General features: G+C 35.9%; 2 protein-coding genes across 2 annotated transcripts; both read left to right on the top strand.

Annotated features, from left to right (window-relative positions):
* Nucleotides 1-286: 286 nt before the first annotated feature.
* On the top strand, nt 287-1,306 carry LOC139845484 (protein NOI4-like). Its single transcript, XM_071835731.1, has 3 exons — nt 287-427; nt 786-1,008; nt 1,178-1,306. Exons 1-2 carry the CDS (start codon nt 422-424, stop codon nt 1,005-1,007), a joined length of 228 nt encoding a protein of 75 aa, XP_071691832.1. The 5' UTR covers nt 287-421; the 3' UTR covers nt 1,008; nt 1,178-1,306.
* Nucleotides 1,307-2,265: 959 nt separating this feature from the next.
* Nucleotides 2,266-3,643, top strand: LOC139845483 (probable carboxylesterase 12). Its single transcript, XM_071835730.1, has one exon. The coding sequence runs from the start codon at nt 2,486-2,488 to the stop codon at nt 3,479-3,481; it is 996 nt and encodes a 331-aa protein (XP_071691831.1). The 5' UTR covers nt 2,266-2,485; the 3' UTR covers nt 3,482-3,643.
* The last annotated feature ends 21,163 nt before the right edge of the window (nt 3,644-24,806 follow it).

The following is a 24,806-nucleotide window of genomic DNA, read 5'->3' as shown; positions in this document are numbered from 1 at the left end:
AAAATAGATCAAGACTTTTTGTTTTAACTTGCATTCAAAATGGAGCCTCCGGCGCGAAGCGAGAGCTCCACAACTAGTTTTAACACATAATTGACAAACGGAGAAAACAATGGATTAAATTATTAAAAGAACCCATTTAGACCTTATTTTGACTTGTAAAAAATATTTTGAGTTTAACCAAACAAAACTGAAAACTGATGAATAACTTAAGGACCAAACTTGTAATAACTTTATAATAATTATTTTAGATTTTAGTAGATTTTAGACATCGCACAAGCGCATTTCTTCATCTATGCAAAAAGAGGGAAAGTATTAAAATTAGGTCTTACAAGATTCTCAACCAAATTCATCAATCAAATCAATTCAATTCTCTCAAACCACTTTACACACTTGATTTACCCCATTTTACCCTGCTGAAATCATGACGGTACGTTCAATTCTTATTTCATTTTACCTCATATGTTTTTGTTCTCCAATTCACCGTTTTGTTTTGTTATGTTATCGTAATTCGTTTATTAATGTTTATATAGCTTATGATGGATGTCCTTTCACTATTGTAGTACTATTAATTTGCTTGTATTTTGTTAGCTGGAGGTTTTACACTGATTATATATGCTCAATAATTGTAGCAGCAAAAGCTTTATAGTCAATCAACACACAAAACCCTTGGCATAAAAAACAAATAAGCACCGCGTCATTTAATCGGTAGTAAATTATGTCAAATCGTAATAAAACACTTACTCTTTTGATGAAATTAATGGAATGTTATGTTTCTACGTTTACAGGAAGTAGGACAGCCACTGCCAAAATTTGGTGAATGGGATGTGAATGATCCTGCATCAGCTGAGGGCTTTACAGTAATTTTCAACAAGGCTAGGGATGAGAAAAAAACAGGTGGAACAACTGATTCTCCATCTAAAAGTGACCCCACGCAGCGTAAAACTGGGGCAACTACTCTTGGAAAGCCTCAATCTGTAAGCCGTGATCCATTTTATTTACATGATTAGGGTATGAAACTTGTTCATCTATAAACAAGAAATTAGTTATTTGTTTGACAGCAAGCTTAATTAGGATCATATGAGGTAGTTAATACTACCTTAATGGTTTTAAATTGCAGTTTATGCATTCTCGAATTGTTTCTCATGAAAGTAATATATTAACTTATATTTTTGTGCAGAAGAAATGGTTCTGCTTCAAGGCATGATAATTATACATTACATATGTGTGCATAACAAAGAAAAATCGCCCGTCTTCATCTTGACTAATGTTGAACATCATATATAGATATTTGTGTATGTATGTATGTATATTCCAGAAGGCTGGATCTTTAGTAATATGCTGCAAAAGCTTGTGAACATGACAAAAGAAGTGTATGTTCGTGTCTGTCTGATGTTTTTCTGCTTTCTTTTATTCTGATTTGTCAATAATGCGATTTTGTTTTTTGGTGTATCATTTAATGGAAAAAGTATTAAATCTATGATGTTCGACGTTTAGTTGTTAAATGAGCTACATATTTGATTTTGCAAAGCATCATTAATCATCATTAATGGTGACCGTCAAACAATTACGTTTGCAGAAATAGGGATGATTAGTTGATCACCAAATACCAATCTGCAGTAGGAACCAAGGAAACAGGTGAGCCAAAACTTTGTGCGGAGTATCTTTCAAGATATGCTCATGTTATATGATAAGTTCACTATAATTATGCGTTAAAGTATTTATATACTAAGTTCTTAATATAAAATATATATAAATAAATATATGCCGAGTGGGGGATTTATCAAATTAAATTCAATGATATAGATATCACACGTGTCATTTTTTACACAAAACGAAAACTTTATAACGATTCTTTATCTCGGAAAGAAAAAAGAAAACAGAGATACAACAAAAACAAAGCACACGAGGCTCGGAAGCACTAAACTATCTATCCTCACTACCGAAACCGACCTAAATTTAACTAAACACAAGCCTCGTCACGAACAAAAAAAATGACCAATTACAAAATATGAATAATAAACTAACCAAACCATGACCAAAACCCTAACTAACAATCGATTGATCTTATTGTTGTCGATACCAACACCCGCACCAGCCTTGAACGAAAAGGTCGATTCGATACCGACTCCGTCATCGGTGGACTCCAAACCACCATTCCTAAACTCGTCAAAAAAATTCCCTTTCTCTAACACCCGACCCGAACCGAACCCAAGTAAGCTCACTTACAATCCCCATATCTATGTCTAGTCGTAATAATTAAACAATTATTATAGATAGAGACCTTTACAATTATTTTTCTGTAATGGTTGGCTGCGAATTGTGCAGTCACCATCTTGCTACTCGAGTTATATTAATAACATGTTCTGCTTTTCAAAAAAAAATAAAAATTATAGATAGAAACCTTTTAAGCTACCAATACCTTAGAAGCACTCATTTTGGGTCTTAAACTCACAATATCTTTCCCAAAAAAGTAAAAGAAAAAGATATGGCTTTCTCATTTGCTCCATTACCTTTATCAAACCCTGAAGAAATACTTCATGATCTCTCCCCTTTTATACTAATCCACAAAAATGGTAAAATCGAACGTCTACTTGGAGATGATGTCGTTCCTCCCTCCATCGATCCCATCACTGGGACGCACTCAAAGGACGTGATTATCGCACCAGAAACCGGTCTCTCGGTCAGGATTTATGTGCCTGGCTCAATGACCTCTGAAAAACAGAAACTCGCAGTATTGGTTTACTTTCATGGAGGTGGTTTTGTTGCTGGAACAGCCTCTAGTGCCATTTTCCAACCTTTTCATAATAAACTTGCATTACAAGCAAATATTATGATAGTTTCTGTTGATTATAGAAATGCACCTGAGCATCCGTATCCAGCTCCATTCGACGATGCGTGGACCGCACTCCAATGGGTTGTTTCCCATGCAGAAGGAAATGGCGATGAGCCATGGATTAACGAGTATGCGGATTTCAAACGTCTTTTTATCGGTGGAGAAAGTGCAGGTGCGAATATAAGTCATCAAATCGCAATGCGAATTGGATTAGAGAAAGTGAAGTTCAAAGATGGAGTTGTGTTTGGTGGGATTATATTAATTCATCCTTACTTTTGGGGAGAAACTTTAATGGGTGGTGAAGTGGATGCTGATGTGAAGGAAAGAAATGTAATGGAAAAACTGTGGCGATTTGCGAACCCGTTTACTAGCGGGTTGGATGATCCGATAATAAATCCGGGTTCGGATGTGAATATCGGGAAGTTAGGGTGTAAAAGGGTGCTTGTTTGTGTGGCTGAAAAGGATTTGTTGAGGGATAGAGGATGGTATTATTATCAAGTTTTGGATAAGAGTGAATGGGGTGGGGTTATAAATATAATTGAAGCAAAAGGAGAGGGGCATGCATTTCATTTATTTCCACCTTTTGGTGAAAACGCAATAACCTTGATCAAGACCATGTCTATGTTCATCAATAATGGGGACATATAAAAGTACAAATGAGATTGTTACTTTGGACATGTGCTTTACCACAATATATCAATGCTGGTACTACATAGAGTTTTGATTTCAATGAATAAGACTGTTATTCATAGTTTTATAAAGTTTTATATGCTATCAATGTATTATTAGTGTGTCAATAAAGAACTTTTTACACTCATTTATGTACAACTCATATATTCAAATATTTGGCTGGTTTGGGAATGATGTTTTTTACCCTACACAGACATTGATAAATCCCTCTATACGCGTCTACCTAAATGAGCATTGCCGGATAAAATGAGACAACTCGTACTATAACCGATCGACTATATCTATACAAGAAAATGACATCCATAATATCTTATTCAGTCCAATAATTATTGACTAAACCACCTTCCTTCTACTGTCATTAGCTGTATTTTGAAGACAACATGAAAGTAATCTGTAACCAAATCTACCTTTGCCTCAACCTATATAAATATAAACTATTATAATACAGTAATAACAACTCAAGTAACACTGCAAGTAAAATGTGTAAACATTAAAAAAAGATGATTTACTTACTTTGTTTAGCAGAAATTACCGTACGTTTACAGGTCACTGATGATCATGTTTTCTTGTTCTTAAACTGTGCTTCCTGTCCTGATGACACATACACCAACAAAAAGACAAATCTACAGCCTGCTTCTTTAAATTACCTTTGACTCTGCCTTGATGCCTTGATGTTATCTTCATTCAACTCTGATTCGCAGTTTGCTACGGCCTGCATCAACATCAAACTTCAAACACAAATAAAACTTCCAACGTCTTTGTTTTGATCGATCATCACTCATGAGTCATTACATATACCTTCATATCTTCATATCGATATTAAACCTCCAAAACCTGTTTCATTAGCATGCTTCTGAAATTCTTCAGATCCCGCACTAATAAAATCCCTTCAAAGCCTGCACCTGATCCCGAACCAGGCATTAAAGAAATCGTAGTAGCCGAAAAGCCATTGATCATACAGATTATTCATGCAGGCGGTGTGATCGAGCGCAACTACATGGCGTTTCCTGCAACTTGGATCTTGAACCGGTATCCGAGTTTTGTATTGGCCCGGCCCGAGATATTTCAGCGCCCGTGGGACTCAATACTTCGACCCGATGAGATTCTCGTCCTTGGGCAGAAGTATTTTCTAGTGCCGATTCGAACGGTGAAGAAGCTCCGTAGGAGAGTGCGGAAATCTAGTATTGATATGTCGAATGATTTGATTGGTGAAGAGAGTGATACGAATTTAAGTAAATCTTCAATGTCGATATGTAAAGCGAAACCAGTTACTTGTCGTGTTCAGTTTAAAGGAATCGAGTGCAAGTCTAGAAGTAATTCGAGTGAAGATAAGGTGAAGATGAAGAAGTAAAAGAGCTCGAATGGAAGAGGGTCGAGGAAGAGGAATGTACGTTTTTACCCCTCGCTTACAATGATCGAGGAAACCGAAGGTTCTGATGATTGAACTTCTGTTATTGTTTTTGATATTTAATAAGTTTTCTTACATTGATTAACTGCTGTGATTTTAGTATTTTTCGTCATTCTTAAGCACTCCATTTCGAACATTTTTTGTTTCTGTTTGGAGTGATTCATTTGGATATATGAATTATCATCGAGTTTGTAGTATTTCTACACCAATAAACCATAAACTTGAATCATATGAATTGTTCTGTTCTTACACAGCTTCTGTTTTGAGCTTTATATTGTTGAGCATGAATTAGCAAAACTGCATAATCTCATGTTGTTGTATTGTCTTGATTCTTGATGAATGAAATCACAAAGTTACCTAAATTACAGGGGTGGGTAAATATTTGTGGTCTGCAGAAAAGGGATTATATTAACCTTAGCTTGACCATTAACATGAAACAGAGCAACCAAAAAAAAAAAAAAAAGATTTGTTTGATTTTGGGAATCAAATCTTCCAAAAGGAGATCCCTTGAATCTTCATCTTTATATCATCATCTGGGATATTATCCAATAACAAGAAAAAGGTAAAAGAAGATCCAAGATTCAACCTTTTTACCACAAAAAGGTAAATCAGCTTCAATTTCATACTTGTTTTAGTTCAGAATATTACCAGTAACATCTAATACAGACGCATTCGCGTGTATATGCACATTCAACCGTTCTAAACAATCGTATTTGTTTCATCTGGATCTGATAAGTTTATGTGTGCTTGGGTTTCAGCCTCGAATTATACCGATATCTTGACATACATATGTCAGGCGATAACAGCACGGCTGCAGAGCAGCCAGCAAAACAACTAAAGCTTGATCTGCAAGGACTATCTCTAGAAGATAACACCCACGACACAAGTATGACATTATCCCCACCATCGGAAAAATCATGAGCCACAAAGATCAGTTGCCTATGTGCACCAACCAATCACCCCGGTTCATTCAGGTGCCGTTACCACCGTAACAGTGCCTCAGTTGGTTCAAACCTTTGTGAATTAGGAAACAGGAGAACCGTCTCCGTATGTGCAAACCTTCATCAGTTAGGTAACACTACCAATATCCAACGACTCAAACGATCTAGAGAATGCTGATAAATCGTGTACATGTACCATTTACTACTCCTTTAGTATTACTGCCTCCATTCCATCAGAAGCGTCCACTTTGACTTTTGACAGTCTTTCTGTTATATAATATTTGATAAAAATTATATGAATGGGTTGGGTTTTAAATGTGTTTTCATTGATATAACATTCATCAAGTATTATACAACACAAACAAAAATATTTAAAGTTCAAGTTGTAAAAGAAATACCTTTAAAGTTCTGATGACGGATGAGACGGAGGGAGTATGATATAATGCACTTGTATCAAGATATATCTAAATGAATTGAATGAATAAAAAGGTTGACAAAAGATCACTTCTCTAATTCAAATTATTACAAAAGTGAAAAGACAAAGCTTTTCGGTTTCTCAGATGCATATGCACCGGAAACCATACAAAGTTAATATATACAACGCGCATAGACCGACTCTACCCTACACACTAACATATCTAAACATGATGAACGATAATTTGGGTCATAAGGACGACTCCGACTCCACCCTATACACTTGACATACATAAACATGTATAAACACAACGTTGGTCTTAAATGTTCACATTGGGCAAGTGTTTTTTCTCGGTTTCTTTAAAGGACATCATATCGTTTCTACAAAGAGGGCAAGTTACGTTCCAGTAGTTTAACCATTTCTCGAGGCAAGATTTATGAAAAACATGTCCACAAGAAAGACGATTTATCTCTGCATCGGGTTTAAACTCAATCAAGCAAACAGAACATTCTTGTTTTGTGGTGCATGAAAGGGAGTCGTACCGAAGTGCTGGGGTCCGGCTTCTGAACTCTTCCATGTACGTTATCGAAGGTCTTCCTCGGGATTCGTGTGTTTCTGTGACAGTTTGACTGTAAACTTCATCTGATGCCATCCGAATACCAATAGCATGAAGGACGGATCGAAGTAGCTCCTTCATGATGGATAAAGACATGGCTGTTCTGACGAAAACCACACATACGATTCCGGCATCTAAAGGGTTCGAGTATGGTGACAGACCCATATTGGTAGCAACCTGCACTTAACACCAAATGCCCAAAATTAGTAAACTTGAAAGATTTGTTAAAGATCAATAAAAAGATGGATTTGTTTGTTTTTTGCTAATTGAATAACAAATGGTACAAATATGGTTTTCATATACTGAAATTTGCAGATAAACTTTTACAAGTAGATCATTTATAGCACAAAAAATGATGCAATTGTGACAATCTTTTGAGTATTATTGGTCCAACATCATTTTGATTAGCAAGCCTAATGGTAACCAAATGAACATTTTATGAAGTCTACCAAATTATACAACTTATATACTTTTAAGCCATGTTAATAAATTATCAGCAGTTCTTGAAGCACAAATTTTAAAACTTCTTATCAACCTATATGAATATATGTTTGAAAGATTAAATGAAAGGTTGATCAAATATCTATATAACTAATTTATTTACTACAGTATCAATTTACAACATCTGAATTACCGCAATTTTGATGCAAAATTACACATATAAAAAAAAGCAAACAAAACTAACAATTATATAAAATACTTTAAAAGTTGAGCTCAAATAATGTAATTGCATAATCATAAATCAAGAACCCACAAACAAAACCTAACTTCAATAATTATGAAACAGCACATGTATTAACAAAAGTATTCGAATTGTACACAGATGTCTATAAGAAATCAGAAAATAGCACAATACCTAATTAAAAGCTTGCAGAGGAAATGAGTAACTGAAATAATTATACTTTGATTGTAAATTGAGATGGGTTTTGAGTCAAGGGCAATAAGCTTTTATGGCGGATGATGATGATGATGATGATGATGATGGTACTGCAAATTTATACTCGCATCTATCTATCTATATCTGTAGATCTATATATAGAGAAGTATTTTTCGAGGGAAAAAAAATCTATATATAGAGGAGTATGTATATATGTATAAATTACTCGTATGTTTAATAGGAAAAAGATATAAATATATTAGGAGTAGTAGTAGATTATAGGATATCGATAGATAGAAATGGAAATAGTTATATATAGCCGATATAGGTGGGGATGAAACCAACGAAGCAGTGCTTCAGTAGTAACCGGTCTAAATGATCCCTAGGCTCCACGTATGTAAAGATTGTAATAATAACGATGCAGGTTAGATTCTCGTTCCTGACATGCTGTAAGGGCATTTGGTGATGGTATTTCGCCAGGCTCCAGTAGACTACGGGGACCGCTGGATGAGTTGACATAGTCAACACAGAGCTAACATGAACCAATGAGGGCCTTGGCCTCCCTAACTATTTGAGCAATAGTGTAAATATTTTGTATTTTATGGGTAGTTATAAAGTATTGATTATTGTATTTCTACATTAGCCCTCCCCATATGTTTAACATATATTATTACCTTCACTCATGTATATACTACGGAGTAGTATATTAGCCCTTCTCAAAGTTCCAAGTTAGAAAGTTCCATTTTACTTTATATATATTTTAGAGTTAAAAACTTTCAAGGATTAATCAAAACTATAAATTAACACATCGTTCATTTTTATTTTAGGCTTTTTAATTTGGTCCCTAAATGTTACAAAAACTATTAGCCTATATACATGCAATTTTTTTTTAATAATTAAAGGTTTTTAACACTGACTTTTTTTTAATAATATTTCGCGTCACATGTAAATGTATTACTCCATCTGTCCCATATCCATTGTCCATTATTTCTTTTTAGGATGTCCCAAATTAATTGTTCACTTTCATAAATGAAAAAGAATAATGTGATAAATTTGTTTTGTGACCCTACTATATAAATGTAAGACAAAAGAATAGGTAAAAAGTAAGGGGAAAAACTGAAAAGTGAACAGAAAAGTACATGTGTCATGTACTTTACATGTGTCATGTACTTTTTCTTACACTGTGTTTTTTATCTGGAGAAAATAGATATGGGACGGATGGAGTATAACGTCTTCGCTACTTGGCCCTCCTAAAAAATTTATCCAAGTTCCGCCACTGCATGTCTCTGCCGATACACATGTTTTTGTAACAATAGGTGGGGATGAAACAGACCAACTTGACCCGGCCCCCACCCTTCCATTTCCTACAGTAATATTTATGAACTTAGATTAGATTTGTTTTGTGACCCTACTATGTAACACAAAAGAATAGGTAAAAAGTAAAAGGTAAAATTAAAAAGTGAACAGAAAAGTACATGTGTTATGTACTTTTTCTTACACTGTGTTTTTTATCTGGAGAAAATAGATTTGGGACGGATGGAGTATAACGTCTTCGCTACTCGGCCCTCCTAAAAAATTTATCCAAATTCCGTCACTGCATGTCTCTGCCGATACACATGTTTTTGTAACGTTTTTGTAACAATAGGTGTGGATGAAACAGACCAACTTGACCCGGCCCCCACCTTTCCATTTCCTACATAAATATTTATGAACTTAGATTAGATTAGAATTTATTTATTACTCGGTACTATTTTTATTGCAAAAAAGAGTTTTGAAAATGGATAATATTTAAATCTTCAAATTTCACTCAATTCTATTTACTTTTCACAAATGAGTCATTTTAAAAAAGAAATAAAAAATAACTTCTAACCAATAATTCACAAATTTGGACGCCTCTACCTTTTTGGAACTATACATTATACATCTTCTATTTGGTGGTCAAATTGTCCTCTCCCCATTGGTCCAAATTTCACTATTCACGATTTTTGTCCTCCCAATTTTTTTTCCTGCTGATTTATAATAGGTTCAATGTATATTTTTTTAAAATTATTTTAGCCTATGTGAGCTGCTTTCCAGCAAAAAAACCCTTTAAAAGGGCTAAGTTGCTCAAATAGACTTACAGGAGTGCTGGCCCAGTGTGCTTGGCCCAACAGAACACTTCAGTCTCATTTTCTTTTTTCCACCAATCAAAAACTCACAAGTTTACTCATTCTCCACCTACCATTACTTTAATAAAAAAAGAAAAAAGAAAAATACATAATGAATGACATAGCGTGAAGACTGAGGAATAAACCCATACCTCGGACACCTCCCTGATGTGTCGACCCTCACCTCTTCAACCATGCCTTCTTCTTCAACCTCACATTTCCATTATTTTCTCCAATACAGAAGATTCACCGCTGCTCCTTTTCTCTAATACGTTAATAAGCCGGCGCCGGAGGAAGGTTGTGGCGACGGTGTAGGACAGGGACGGAGAGTGAGGACACCGGCGAGGATGGATACAGAAGGATTGATGAAGAAGATAGCGTTAGGGTTTCGGATATTTGAATTTATATTTTGTTTAGTTTCGTTGTCGGTTATGGCGACCGATAAGTGTCAAGGATGGGCACTTGATTCGTTTTATCGATATAAAGAGTTCCGGTAAGATTTTGTTGTTTAAATATAATTATAATTAAATTGTGTATTTGTTTAATTAGATTATTATTTGGATAATATATAATTTGTAGGTATTCTGATCGGGTCTTAAACGCCGATCATTATTGATGTTAAGAGGTGAATTTTATGTGTATATTTGAGGTTTAAAAAGTTATTTCATGAGGTTTTTATAATGAGTAATGATTTGGGACGAGAACGCGAAAACGGGGGTTAAAAACAAGAAAAAATGAAAAAACTGAAGCCCAGCCGCAAGGAGGCGGCTGGGGGCGCATGTAGGCGCCTGACTGGTGCCAAAAACACTCTCAGGTGAAAAACTGACAAAAGGAGGCTGCTGGTTTTTGCGGCTGGGCGCATGTAGGCGCCCGGTGAGCGTAATTTGCGGCTGGAACTATTTTTGGATAAAATTTAAGGCCGAATTTGAGGGATTTATTGCTTGGGGGTTACCCTACTTCACCCCTATATAATAGAAACCCTAGGCTACGAATTGAGGGGATCTTCCATCAGTTTTTAGAGCATCAAACACACAAAAACACACCATTAATCATCATCAAATCAAGATTCAAGCTAGGTTTCAAGGAGTGTTCTTCATGCAACTTCAAGAAGCAACTATGATCATCATCACCAACATGCTTGGCTAGTTTCTTTCACTTTATTCCTTCCATGAACAATTGATACATGTATTCTTTTCATTCAAGTTTATGTGGTTTGTAATGTTATGAAACTTATGTCTTTTGAATTGTGATATTATAAACCAATTGTTTATTGATCAATGCAAGTATTATTGATTGTGATTATTGCAAGTTGAATTATAGTGATTTAATATTGTGTTCTTGATCCAACTTAGTGTTAATTAGATTAAGGATAAAGACATAGTGTCTAGGTTGCATGATTCAATCCCAATATAGTTAGAATTGATAAGCCTAAGAAATCTTATCTATGAGATTTGATCAATACTTGATAAACATAATACTTGTTTGAATGAATGCATGTTAGATTGGGATTGTGAAGGGATAAAGACTTCCATCCAATTGATTACAACCTTTTTAATTAGCTCATTGTTTATGCTCTTAAATACTCAAAGGTTACAATTGCTTAGTAATTGTTAATCTAGTCTTTACTTTAGTTAATTTTAGTTAATCACAAACAAACAAATCCTGAAATTGCTTGCTAGTTAACCATAGCTTCCCGTGGAACGAATACTGCTTACCCTATCTAAAGTAGAGTAATTAGGCTATTTTTGACCGGCCCTTCGACACCGATCAAATTTTGGCGCCGCTGCCGGGGATCGAACACGGGTCACCCGCGTGACAGGCAGGAATACTTACCACTGTACTACAACGACCGAGAAAGAATTATTATGCCAGTAAGACGTTCTCGGATGCTCAGGTGAATTATACCACAACCGAGAAAGAATTATTAGCAGTAGTGTTTGCCTTAGACAAATTTAGATCGTATCTGTGGGGGTCTAAGGTAGTTGTATTTTCGGACCATAGTGCCCTAAGGCACTTGCTTGAGAAGAAAGAGTCTAAGCCTAGATTAATTTGGTGGATTTTGTTGCTACAAGAGTTTGATTTGGAAATAAGGGATAAAAAGGGTATAGAGAATGTGGTAGCCGACCATTTATCTAGGATACCCCCGCCACCGTTTGGCCCTGCTAAACCGATCCAGGATAATTTCCCGGACGAGTGTTTGTTTAGTGTTGTGCAGGTACCTTGGTTCGCTCATATTGTTAACTATTTGGTGACTAAAAAAGTACCGGAGCATTGGAACAAGCACAAGAAGGATTACTTTTTCTCACAGGTTAAGCGTTACATTTGGGAGTACCCGGTTCTATACCGGATTGGACCCGATCAAATCATAAGAAGATGTGAGGCGGAAGATGAGCATAAGGACATTCTAGCTCATTGTCATACTTTTGCATGTGGAGGCTCACTGTCATACTTTTGCATGTGGGGGACACTACGGAGTCAAGAAAACCGGGTACAAAGTACTCGACTCAGGTTTCTTTTGGCCTACTATTTTTAAAGACGCATGTGAGTATGTTAAAAATTGTGCTAGGTGTCAAAGGATGGGGGGAATCTATAAGCGTAATGAAATGCCCATGAACCCAATTTTGGTTTGTGAAATCTTTGATGTTTGGGGCATAGATTTTATGGGACCCTTTTCACCTTCTTTTGGGTTTGAGTATATATTAGTAGCCGTTGATTATGTCTCCAAGTGGGTGGAGGCTGAGGCTACTCGGACCAATGACCACAAAGTTGTCCTAAAGTTTGTTAAGAAAAATATTTTTTGTCGTCATGGTGTACCTAAGGCCATAATTAGTGATGGGGGTTCGCACTTTAAGAACTCGCATTTTGCTAAACTTTTAAGGGATTATGGGGTAAATCACCGAATTGCTACGCCTTACCATCCCCAAACAAGTGGGCAAGTGGAAGTATCTAATAGGGAATTAAAAAGGATTTTAGAAAAAACCGTAAATCCTAATCGCAAAGATTGGTCTTTAAGACTAGACGATGCGCTTTGGGCTTACCGGACAGCTTATAAAACCCCCTATTGGTACTTCACCTTATCGACTTGTTTATGGGAAGGCATGTCACTTACCTGTTAAAATTGAGCATCGTGCAGAGTGGGCTATTAAACAGGTGAACATGAACATGGATGAGGCAGGAAAAGCAAGAAAGTTAGACCTATCGGCGTTGGATGAGTTGAGACGCGATGCTTATGAAAGTTCAAAAATTTACAAAGAGAAAACGAAAGTGTTTCATGATAAGCAAATCGTAAGGCGGACGTTTGAAGTGGGGCAATGTGTGTGGTTGTTTAATTCAAGGCTAAAGTTATTTGCGGGTAAGTTGAGAAGTAAGTGGAACGGTCCCTATGTGGTTACCAAGGTTACTCCGTATGGGGCAATTGAAATAAAAGATCCAAAAGCTGGGGAACCGTTCTTAGTTAATGGGCAACGAATAAAAATTGCTTCCGGTTTGTCGCTTGATGATGCTAGGGTAGTTGAAACAATTCGGTTTGAACCCATGAAAGTCCATCAACTTAGAACAATTTGGGTGAATGAATCAAAGAATTATGTTAGTAAAGAGAACATTGATGCGTGGCTTGATCAAAATGTTACTATTAGTCGTATGCCCAATTGTGACGTTTGGGATGATGATGGGCGATTTGATGATGCGCCCGAGGACGTGGTGTCTGAGATTTTTTCAGATGAATGTTTTGATGAGTTTGATGAAAAATTGTCATTGGAAGAAGATGTTAAGGGAATGCCAGAGTTCTGTCGTCAAGAAGAAGATCCAGGGGAAGTATTGTTCGAATTGAGTTTCATTGGGGTCTTACCCCACTTTGCTAACGATCATCGTGAATTCAAGGTGACTGCCGATACGGGGTCTACAATTAATATCATGTCATACGTGACGTACAAGCGATTATTTCATGACAAATGTTCTTTATGTTCGTTGACTAAATCCGATGCGGTCATCACACTTGGCAACAATACTAAGTGTCAGGCACTTGGTGTACTTCGTGATGTGATAGTTAGTGTGAAAGGTGTTTTTCTTGAAGTACCATTCACCATTTTTGATATGCCTACGGATGAAGATGTTCCATTGTAGTCGGGCGTGGATTCGTTGCAACCGCAGATTGTAAAATAGACCCGGGTGCAGGTTCTATCACTTTTGAAGGAGGAAACGGAACTTTTAGATTTTGTAATTCGGAAAATATGCATTTTCCTTCGGCATATATAGTTGAGAGAGAATTTGATGAGGGTTATTGTATGATGCTTGGGATACAAGAGGTTAACACAAATGAAGTAGTTAGTGAAGAAATGGTAGAGGATACTATAGACATGGACGAAATCTATCAAAGTGTTGAGTGTGGGGGTATTCGCTTCGATCAACGCTTAGACTCCGAGTTGAGCAAATATGAAACCATTTGTGTTAACACGGTTACAGAAACACCCGAAGTAGAAAAAGAACCGAATGTGGATGTAGAGGAGATTCGTAAGACGCTTGAAAGTATGTGGGGAAAAGAAAACACGTAAAGATTCATGAATAACACCAAAACATCTTTTGTTGATGATGAGGGGTGGACAATTGAAGTTGAATACGTTGAGTCCAAACCAAAAAGTGAATCCAAACCCAAATGTGAATTCAAACCTTGCATTAAGTATAGAGATCCGGGCGAGTTTTCGGTTATGTGTCAATTTAAAAAGAAGAAGACTTACAGGGCTTTGCTAGATTCGGGTGCAAGTGTTAATATGATGCCAACTAAGGTTGCAAAATCAATAGGCATCCGGGAGTTGGTTCGAACTAATACGAGTATTCGATTTGGAAATCAAACGGTTGATGACCCAATCGGGGTTGCAAAAGATGTTCTTTTCATTATCCACGGTATTGGTTACAAAGAAGATTTCTTCATTATGGATTGTGAACCGGATGTAAACACTCCAATCGTATTGGGACGAGGATTTCTAGCAACCGCAAGGATGTCACTAGATTTTGATACGGGGACTTTGATAATTAAAGATGAAGATAACATGATCACGCTCCGTATGGAAGATGGATTCGGCTCTAGCACCACCGGAGTCGAGGATCCCAATGATTGCTAAATATGGAGGAGGAGTCGAGTGCGCGACTCGAAAATAAATGCCGCACCCTCTTGTAAAGTTTGTAACCTTTACTTTTGTTTTTATTTTTCGTACATACGGGCGGAAAAAGGACCACATTTATGAGGGAGTCGGGTTAAACTTATGGACTATCTCTATTTTAGAGCATTGAGGAGAATGCTTTGCTCTAAGTGTGGGAGGGGGTCAAAGAAAAAGTTAATCCCGACATCTATTATGAAAGAAAAAAAAAAAACACTCCCAGCCGCAAATTACGGTGGCCAGCCGCAATTTGCGGTTGGCTTTTCCAAAAAATCACTCAGGTAGAAAAGTGGCGCATGGGGGCGGTGCCTTTTGGCGGCCCGACGCAAATTACGCCCACCCACCGCAAGGAGGCGGCTGGGTCGGGTTCACCTCTTATAAAAAAATATATTTTTTTTCTTTCCAAAACCCACTTCTATCTTACCCGCTAGTCGACGCCACTCTTCCCAAAACTCAAAAATTTCGAATTTTCTCACCAAATCCACTCATAATTCATCAAATAATCATAACATAACATCATCCAAACATCAAACCATCATCAAAATCAAAGATTTTTGGTTTAATTGGGTGTTCTTGAGAAAAACCCAAATTCAAGGGTTTTCAAGTTTGGGTTAATTTTTACCACTAATTGAGTAGATTGTTTCAATCATTCATCAAGGTACTTCAATTCCTATGTTCTTTTCTCTTTTTCTTTGTTTAATTTTAATTGTTGATGATAATTATGTTTAGGGTTTGTGTAGGGTCCGAATTTGCTAGTATGCTTGTTCATATCTTATTTTATTTAATTTTGTTTGTTTAATAGGATGTTTTAAGGTATGTCTAAGTTCAAAATTGTTAGTGTTTTGTTGAATTATTGTTTAAATTCGAATTTGTTTTGCTTAATAACATGTGCTAGGTTATGTTCACATAATTGCTTCATGATTTAGGGTGAATTTGAGAAATTACTTGATAGTAGTTGACTAGGTTTGACTTCTTAAGATTAAATCAATTATGTATTGTGTTAAGTGAGTTTCATTTGTGTTTATTGCATACCTTGATGATGATAAAGAAAGTTAGTGGCATAAGTATGATATCTCTTGAAGAAAGTATGAATAAGTAGATGTATATGGCTTTAGGAGTTTAGAAGTAATGAAGTGAGGTGTTTTAGAAGTTAAGAGTGCATGATTTTGTAGTTGTAGTTGAAATAAGATTCAAAGATAAAAGTTAAGAATGCATGTATTGCTTTGTAATTTGAATGATTATTATTTAAGCAACTACATGTAGAGTGAATGTTTATTGGGATACTAATTGTGTGATTAAGTGTTATTTTTCAGGAATAATGAAACGAGCACGAGGAGGCAAAGGTAAAGAAGTAGTTGAGGCTTCAAATTCTAACTTGGACTTGGCGGATTTTCCAAGGCTTAAAGAGGCACCGTATGAGGCACTAGCCCAATTATACTTGCAAAGAAAGACCACGTTGTTAAAAGGGATCTTATACGATAGGGATTTAACTCGGGTATCATGGAGAAGGTATAGTGTCTTTACGGTTTTTCAAAAGTGGGGTTGGGAGGCGGGGCTTACGCCAGTGATATGTGGTTGGGATGACAATCAAATTCCGATCAAATATAATGTAGGTTATCCGAATCATGTCCTTAAGTGGATGTCCACGTTGAAATGGGAAGAAGGAGATGATTTCCCGAGGACACTTAGATTAGTTGGGAAAGTAAATAACAGGGAGATTCCACTAACAATGGAGACGTTCAACCAATTAGCATACTCGGAATTGCAATATGATGCGGGTATTGATTTGCAAGGCCGAACCGAGTATGATTATCCCACAAGGGAGCAACTGTTTGAACCTCCAGCGGATAGATATGATGAAATGATTCGGGAGTTGTTTCATGTGCCACCGGGTACGCTAATGCATAGGTTCACGCTAGAAAAGAAGCGGTTAAAGATAGTGCCCAAACTTCTCTTAACGGTGATTACAAGTAATATACTGCCTTGAAGAAGTGACTTAACTGAGGTTCGGTTGTATGAGCTTCCTTTGTTATATGCCATGGTTACTAATTCGGTGGTGCCATCCTTGAGGTTATTGATGATGTACTGGATTTGGGAGTGTCGAGATTTGGTGAAGTCAATGGCTATTATTCCATATGCCCGGTTTTTGTCGTTTTTCTTGTTTAAAAACCAAGGAGTTCCAGCAAGTACAATACCCTTCGTAGCAAAGATACAATATATGAGGGATAACGTTGTTGGGTTGACTTTTAACCACCAAGGGAATGTGTATAGAATTGAGGATCTGGATAATGAGGAGATTCACATTCATGGGCTAGCGAATGACTATGTGTTAGGATCGGATAATGAGGAAGCACATTCAATGAGTACGGAGGAGTGTATTAGGGAAGGTGTAGCAAGACCGGATGACGTGGGTGACGAGGATAACGACCCGAATGAGGAAGGTACTAGCGGAAGGAGAAACCGGTATGTTATGATTGAGGAAGAAAGGTTGATTCGGATGGAAGAGAATAGTGCTAGAGCTCTTGAGACCGCCCGGGCTCAACTTTATTTGACAGAGTATTATAGGCAACAGGATTATGTTCGGGATAATCGTAGATGACAATATGATGATGTAATGAATGGCCGTATGGTTACTCCTTATTATGAGCCAGTTGATTATATTAACTATGCTTCATCTCTTCCTGAAGAAGTTGAGTATGTTGAACCACCCGCACCGTGTATCGACCCACCGTTGTTTTTCCAACAACCGGAATCACTTCCCGACCATATGGAGCGTGCTAGAGAGGAAGGAAGGAAGAGTGTGTTTGACATGTCGGCATTGTCCAAGAGCATCTTCGAAAGTGTATTTGGTCCCGATCATAGGACGGGATGAGCCTCACTGATTCAATTCAGGTCCGGTGCTCCGTGTGTAATAAAATCCATATGTACAATTTTCTTTTCTTTTATTTTATTTATTTATTTTTCTTATTTAGTAGGTAAATGAACTTTGTGGGTATGTTCACTGCAAGCCCTCACGAGACAAAACTCGTCCACCCGAGGGAATCGGGTGGTTTAAAGCGGATCCCTCCGAAAATGGGCTAGTTAGATTTTACACTTTTTCTTTTGTTTTTCTTTTCTAAGTTGTAATGGAAGGATAAACGTAATCGAATGGAATGTGTGATGATGAATCAAAATGATGTGCGATGGTTACTATTGGATGGTGAACTTGCGAGTATCTCGGTAATGTGTTAGATTTTCCATTTTTACTTTTCACATAAATATTATAATACTCTACACATGCGTACGAGGGCGTATCATGATTCAAGTATGGGGGAGAGGGGAAAATTAAAATTTTCTTTTTGGGATACATTACTTGGGGTTTGAAGCTTAATTTTTAAAACATTATGATTATTGCGATTGAACAAAATTTTTAATCCTAATTTTATAATAAACCAAGTGTGATTTTTGTGAAAAAAAGAAAAAGAGTTGAAAGAATAAGTGAAGTGGCATGGTGTTATTGGGTATTAAGAAGAAGTTGGTTGTTAGCACTTAAATTAATAAAGATTTTTCACATGGTAAAGTTAAGAAGTGAAGTCTTCCAATTTACGCTTCGCAAGCACTTTTAGTGCAGCTTTTTACCCATGAATTGACGAAAGTGAAAGGTACAAAATGTCATTTCCTGTTCATTCACATCTTGTTTTGATACCGGGAACAAATGCTAGTGCTTGGACTTGTTCTGTGCCGCTATTCAAAACCAGGATTAGCTGTGGATGACACTAGTCATACCCGCAGTTCGCTGCAAAACAGCCAGTTTAGGGGCTGAATAAATATTCCTACACGAGAGCCATGCTTAGGGCGTATAATACCGATAAAAATAGAGCTAGATGGGGGCTAAATCCACAAAAATTATTTCTCATTATAAGTCACGTGGGACTTAAATTCCACGACCCTTCGTCGATTGTCCACCCTGCTCCGAGAGTCACCGGAGGAGTTGTTGGGGCATGAGATGAGTGCCGTGATCTTAAAACACCGGGAGAACCAAAAAGGGTGTCTTCGGACACTCTGGCACACCAACCTTTAAAACAAAATATGAAATTGACGGTATATGGTTCTTTTATCTAGTTCATATGGCGGATGGATCTCACTTGACTTATGTTTTATTTGAAGATCACCAAGTTTGAAGTTTTGTTACATTTTTGAAGTATTTGCTCGAGACGAGATGTTCACATAATCGAGAAGTTAAAGTTGATTAAGTGAGAGCCATGTCGGAAGAATTTATGTTCCACATTGAGTTCAAGACGTTGCGGTTTTATACAATCCTTTGAAGATTTATCAGTTGTTAAAAAGCTTAATTAAAGGTTCAAGTCGAAGATTTTGTTTGAGGACAAACAATGATAAGTGTGGGGGAGTTGATCGGGTCTTAAATGCCGATCATTATTGATGTTAAGAGGTGAATTTTATGTGTATATTTGAGGTTTAAAAAGTTATTTCATAATATTTTTATAATGAGTTACGATTTGGGACGAGAACACAAAAACGGGGGTTAAAAACAAGAAAAAATGAAAAAACTGAAGCCCAGCCGCAAGGAGGCGGCTGGGGGCGCATGTAGGCGCCTGACTGGTGCCAAAAACACTCTCAGGTGGAAAACTGACAAAAGGAGTGTGATGACCCAAAAATTTCTGACCAAATTTAAACTTAATCTTTAACGTTTCCGACACGATAAGCAAAGTCTGTAAAGTTGAATCTCAAAATTTTTGAACTATTTAATTACATTTTGATTGTTCTCAACGATTCGTGAACAATTATATGTAAATAGATACATATATATACCATAACTTGAAAACGTAACAAAGTGTTGAGTATATGATACTGTGCATTAAACTTATTGGTTTGATTATCTTATTGATATATTTAGATACAAAGTTAAAAGATTATGCCAAACGATTGAATTAAAAGATAATTATTGAGTCCCTTAAGGATTATGATATTATTACGGGTCTCTGTTGTAAGGTCCACGTTGATTTGGAAAATCATTCATTCTTAACGGTATTCGGAATAAATGGTAAAGTGTTTGTTTAAATAACGTAATTTGGACACATACAATAATAAGGAATATCAATTGTTGGAATTAGATATATGAATAACTTGCGATATGTATTTTAAAACGTATTTATTAATATTAAAAATATATATTTAACAATACGATAAAATATAATATTAACTTGGTCATAAAAACGAATTGTTATTATATATATATTAACAAATAGCGAGACGATGATTTATAGAAGTAAATGATCAAAATACTCGAAAGTTTAAGATATACTTTGAGTGGTATAGTTTAGGGATAATTTAAGGATATATTTTGACAAAGGTACGTGACACGAAATGTAAAATACAAGTTTTCTCAGCGTACGAAAGGACATTTGAAAAACCGGAACCGGGACATAAGTCGAGTGATGACGTACGACTTATTGGAACAAAAATTACAAGTCAACTATACATGTGAATTTAATATAATATATAATTAATTATATAAATTAAATATATTATATATATTATATAAAATTATGTCGACAAACAAAAAGTTAAAAGTATGTGAGCTGGATCAGAGGGCCATGCGATCGCATGGCCTTGAAGCACAAATCCCATGCGATCGCATGGGGTACTTTTTCAGAAAAGGTTCTATAAATTGCGCGATTTGTGACTCAGCTGAATCTATCTCTCTTTCTCTAGTATTATTACTCCGTACTATTTATTTAATTTATTATTATTATTATTATTATTATTATTATTATTATTATTATTATTATTATTATTTATATTATTAAGATTAATGTTATTATTAATCTTATTATTATTAGTATTATTAATTATGTATTATACATAAAATACTACGACGAGGTCATGAGTGGGTTATTTTCAAAATGGTTTTCAAGCGGGATAGAGCTAAGGAAATTATGGGTTATTGCCAAGGAGGTTATGGGTAATGTTCGGGGGTATATTTGTGAATCAAACCTAGTGTTTATCATCTTCGTTACGTCTACGTACTTTCCTACAATATTGAATCTCAATACTGATACGTAAGCACTCATATATTATCTTTTATATATTAATTATGTATCCATGTCTAGTGCTCGAGTATATATATTTATATATGCTTGTATGCTAAATTTCGTCGTTAAACAGTTTATAATGAATCACTAATTAAATACATATATTACTAGTAAAAAGTATATGATATACATGCTTTTGGAAAGCTGGCGAAAAATCAATAACTTTTCATTTAGATATCGAATAGTTTCGATGAACGGATTAAAAGATATGATCAACTGAATTATGATTGACGTTAATTGAAATTGCTTTTGAATCTGCAATTAAGATTTAAACAACTTGTTTACGAGATTGATAAAGTGAACTTTTAAATATTACCAACCGAGTAAATGAATCCTTATATAAGGCACGTCTCGTTTTGTTGAACTATTGTCAAAATTGACTTTTTGAAACGACTTTGGATAACTATTATATGTCGATCTCGAGCATTAGGATTGTGATACACTATGGTCCAACCTAGCTTATTAGACATGTATTGACCAACATATGTTCTCTAGGTTGAGATCTACGGTTAATTTTGCATTCCAAGTTTCTGTCACAATTTGGTGAATGATCTTATGTGCTGCTAAGGTGAGTTTCATTTGCTCCCTTTTTAATTGCTTTTGCAATATATATTTTTGGGCTGAGAATACATGCACTTTATTTTAAACACAATGGATACAAGTACATACTAAATTCTACACTGAGTTTGAACCGAAAATCCCTTAGCTTTGGTAACCAGTAACTGCCGGTTATAAGAACTGGTAGGCGCGAGTAGTAGTATATGGATCCATAGGGCTTGATATCCTCGTCCGAGCTAGAGCGCTAGCCTTTTAACGGACGTATGCTATTTGAGAAGCGTACACGTTGGTTTGCGTGTATTATTAAGATGATTATACAAAGGGTATAAATTATATACGTTAAGTTTAGTTACCAGGGTGCTCAATTTCGTAGAATATTTTGATAAACGTTTCAGGATGAAACAACTGAAAACTTGTGATTCACCTTTATATACAGATTATGCGCAATATTAAAACTATGAACTCACCAACCTTTGTGTTGATACTTTTAAGCATATTTATTCTCAGGTTCCTAGAAGTCTTCCGCAGTTTGCTTATATGTTAGACAAGCTATGTGCATGGAGTTTACATGGCATATTTATCAAGGAAACGTTGCATTCACCAAATCATCACCATGTATCTTATTTTGACTGCATTGTCAATGGAAGTACTATTGTAAACTATTATTTACGGTGATTATCTATATGTAGAAATCATCAAATATCAAAAACCTTTGATTTAAATATTCATTTATGGTGTGCCTTTTCAAAGAATGCAATGTTTACAAAACGTATCATATAGAGATCAAATACCTCGCAATGAAATCGATGAATGACGTGTTTGTCCATACGGATTTGAAGCGATCGTCACAGTTGGTATCAGAGCGTTGGTCCTAATGAACCAAGTCTTGCATGAGTGTGTCTAACTGATAGTTGTTAGGATGCATTAGTAAGTCTGGACTTCGACCGTGTCTGCATGTCAAAAGCTTTGCTTATCATTTCTTGTCGGAAATTACCTGCTTATCATTCCTAGTCTAGACACGTTTTACTGCATTGATTGCATGAATAGTGTATAGACAAAATTCATATCTTAGCGTATCTGTTACTGTAAACTTTTCCTGACATCTTCCGAAAATTTCTCCGTGATTTATTGAATTTGTTATTATATATACATATGTAAATTATGTATTGAAGAATACCAAACTAAATTCTATAATCTAATTCATATAAAAAATTATCTCCCTAATTATACAAGATGGATCCCGTATCTAGTTCAAATTCCTTAAACTCCGACAGCTATTCCGATATGGATATTCACCTGAATTCCGAAGACAGTGTAACCGGAATGGATCAACCAATTAGCCATCATCTATTCTGGATGAATTGGGGATGGGTTCGTAGTCTACTTAATTATTGGAGACAAGAAGAAGGCGATCCCTTCCATCCACCACATTGCCCTCTTGGCCAAGAACCTGAAGCACTTACCGGTGAACCTGTTCGTAATACCATTTTCTCTCTCATCTCCAGAATATCTCGTCATGATCATATACTCTCTCAAATTCTGGATCTTATTCATCCGCTCGTCCGAACCGCCAATCATCCCGGTGTAGTGGAAGAAGTCAACGAGCTTCGCGCTCGGGTAGTGGCTTTGGAGAATATGGTGCAGAGGTTACAAGAACCAGCAGAATCACCGGCATCAACAGTACCACCGACAACAACACCAACAGTGCCATTACCACCACCAACAACATCCGCACCGCAAGCCTCAACATCACAATATGTACCTTGAACATCAACGTCATACGCACCGTAGTTACCAAGAAATACTAGTAACAATAACCGATGAAGTATTAACTCATTACCCTGAAGAAATTTTATGTATATTTAATATATATGAATTTTGAAATCAAAATAAATCTTTTCGTACTAAGCTATTACGTGTGAATCTTAACTGGTAGGTACTACTCGGTTAGTTCATATTACTAATATGCAATGATATACATCCTTCCTTAACAACTTAACCATTGTTAACTACAATCTCTGTTTCAACCCAATGAATTCCATTTCATAATAAACCAAGTGTATTAATCAATTACATAATTGATTTTATATTTTCAATTTCGATATACTCGAAACTTTCCAGAAAACATCATCTGTGCCTTGTAAGGTTCACATAAATTCCACGATCACCAACATCCTTCACCGAGGAATATCAATAAGAATAAATAATGAAGTATTGATTTCATTAGTGAAAAACTCCGCAAAGATTATGTAATCTTTAATGTTTTAGAGATTAATCATTTCTAAGTCAAGCTGAAAATCAAATGAGCTTAATATGATATTAACTCATTAAATTCGTATTACATCTGAAGAAATATACATACATATATTTTCATAAAGACTGTAATGAAAATTCTTTTGTACAAAATATTACTTGTGAAATCTTTAACGGGTAGGTAATTCCCGAGAAATATATAAGTTCACAATTAATATGTTATACTTTACATTCTTCAACTTTGATTCAAAAATTATTAACTATGCTCACAGCGATATACAATCGTTTCCATACAAATTCAATTACATATTCTGATATTGACGGATCAAAATCCAAGTCATAACTCTGAACTAGTGACATCATTCTTAGATCTCTACATCTTTCAAAGCTATACTTTCACTTCAAAACTGTGCAAGATCCTTTAGCATTGTTTTTATCGAAAATAATCTTGCAATTCCTTTTTCAAAGTATCCAGTTTTACCCCACTTCCAACCAGTCAACTTCGACTTTTCAGATTAACCTTATTGTAACCTTGACATATACGTTTTTGTTACCGGGGAACCTTTCATGTCCCACCACATTAGCAGTAAATTTACCAACAACTTCATTGATCCTTGACCTTCCGAAAAATCCGTATACTCATTGAAACCCCATCATGTACTCATCCACATCTTGTAACAATAATTGCCATACCAATTACCGGGAATTAGCAATCAGTATTTCGAATTTCGCAGCAATTCTACGCCAACGGTTATATATATACATATAATGTCCATCTCCTAGACTTACTTACTTCAAATGTGAAGTTTCTGAAAAACACCCC

The sequence above is a fragment of the Rutidosis leptorrhynchoides genome, chromosome 4 (assembly GCF_046630445.1).
Source record: "Rutidosis leptorrhynchoides isolate AG116_Rl617_1_P2 chromosome 4, CSIRO_AGI_Rlap_v1, whole genome shotgun sequence".
NCBI classification, from domain to species: Eukaryota; Viridiplantae; Streptophyta; class Magnoliopsida; order Asterales; family Asteraceae; genus Rutidosis; species Rutidosis leptorrhynchoides.
This window is presented reverse-complemented; position numbering and strand designations above follow the sequence as displayed.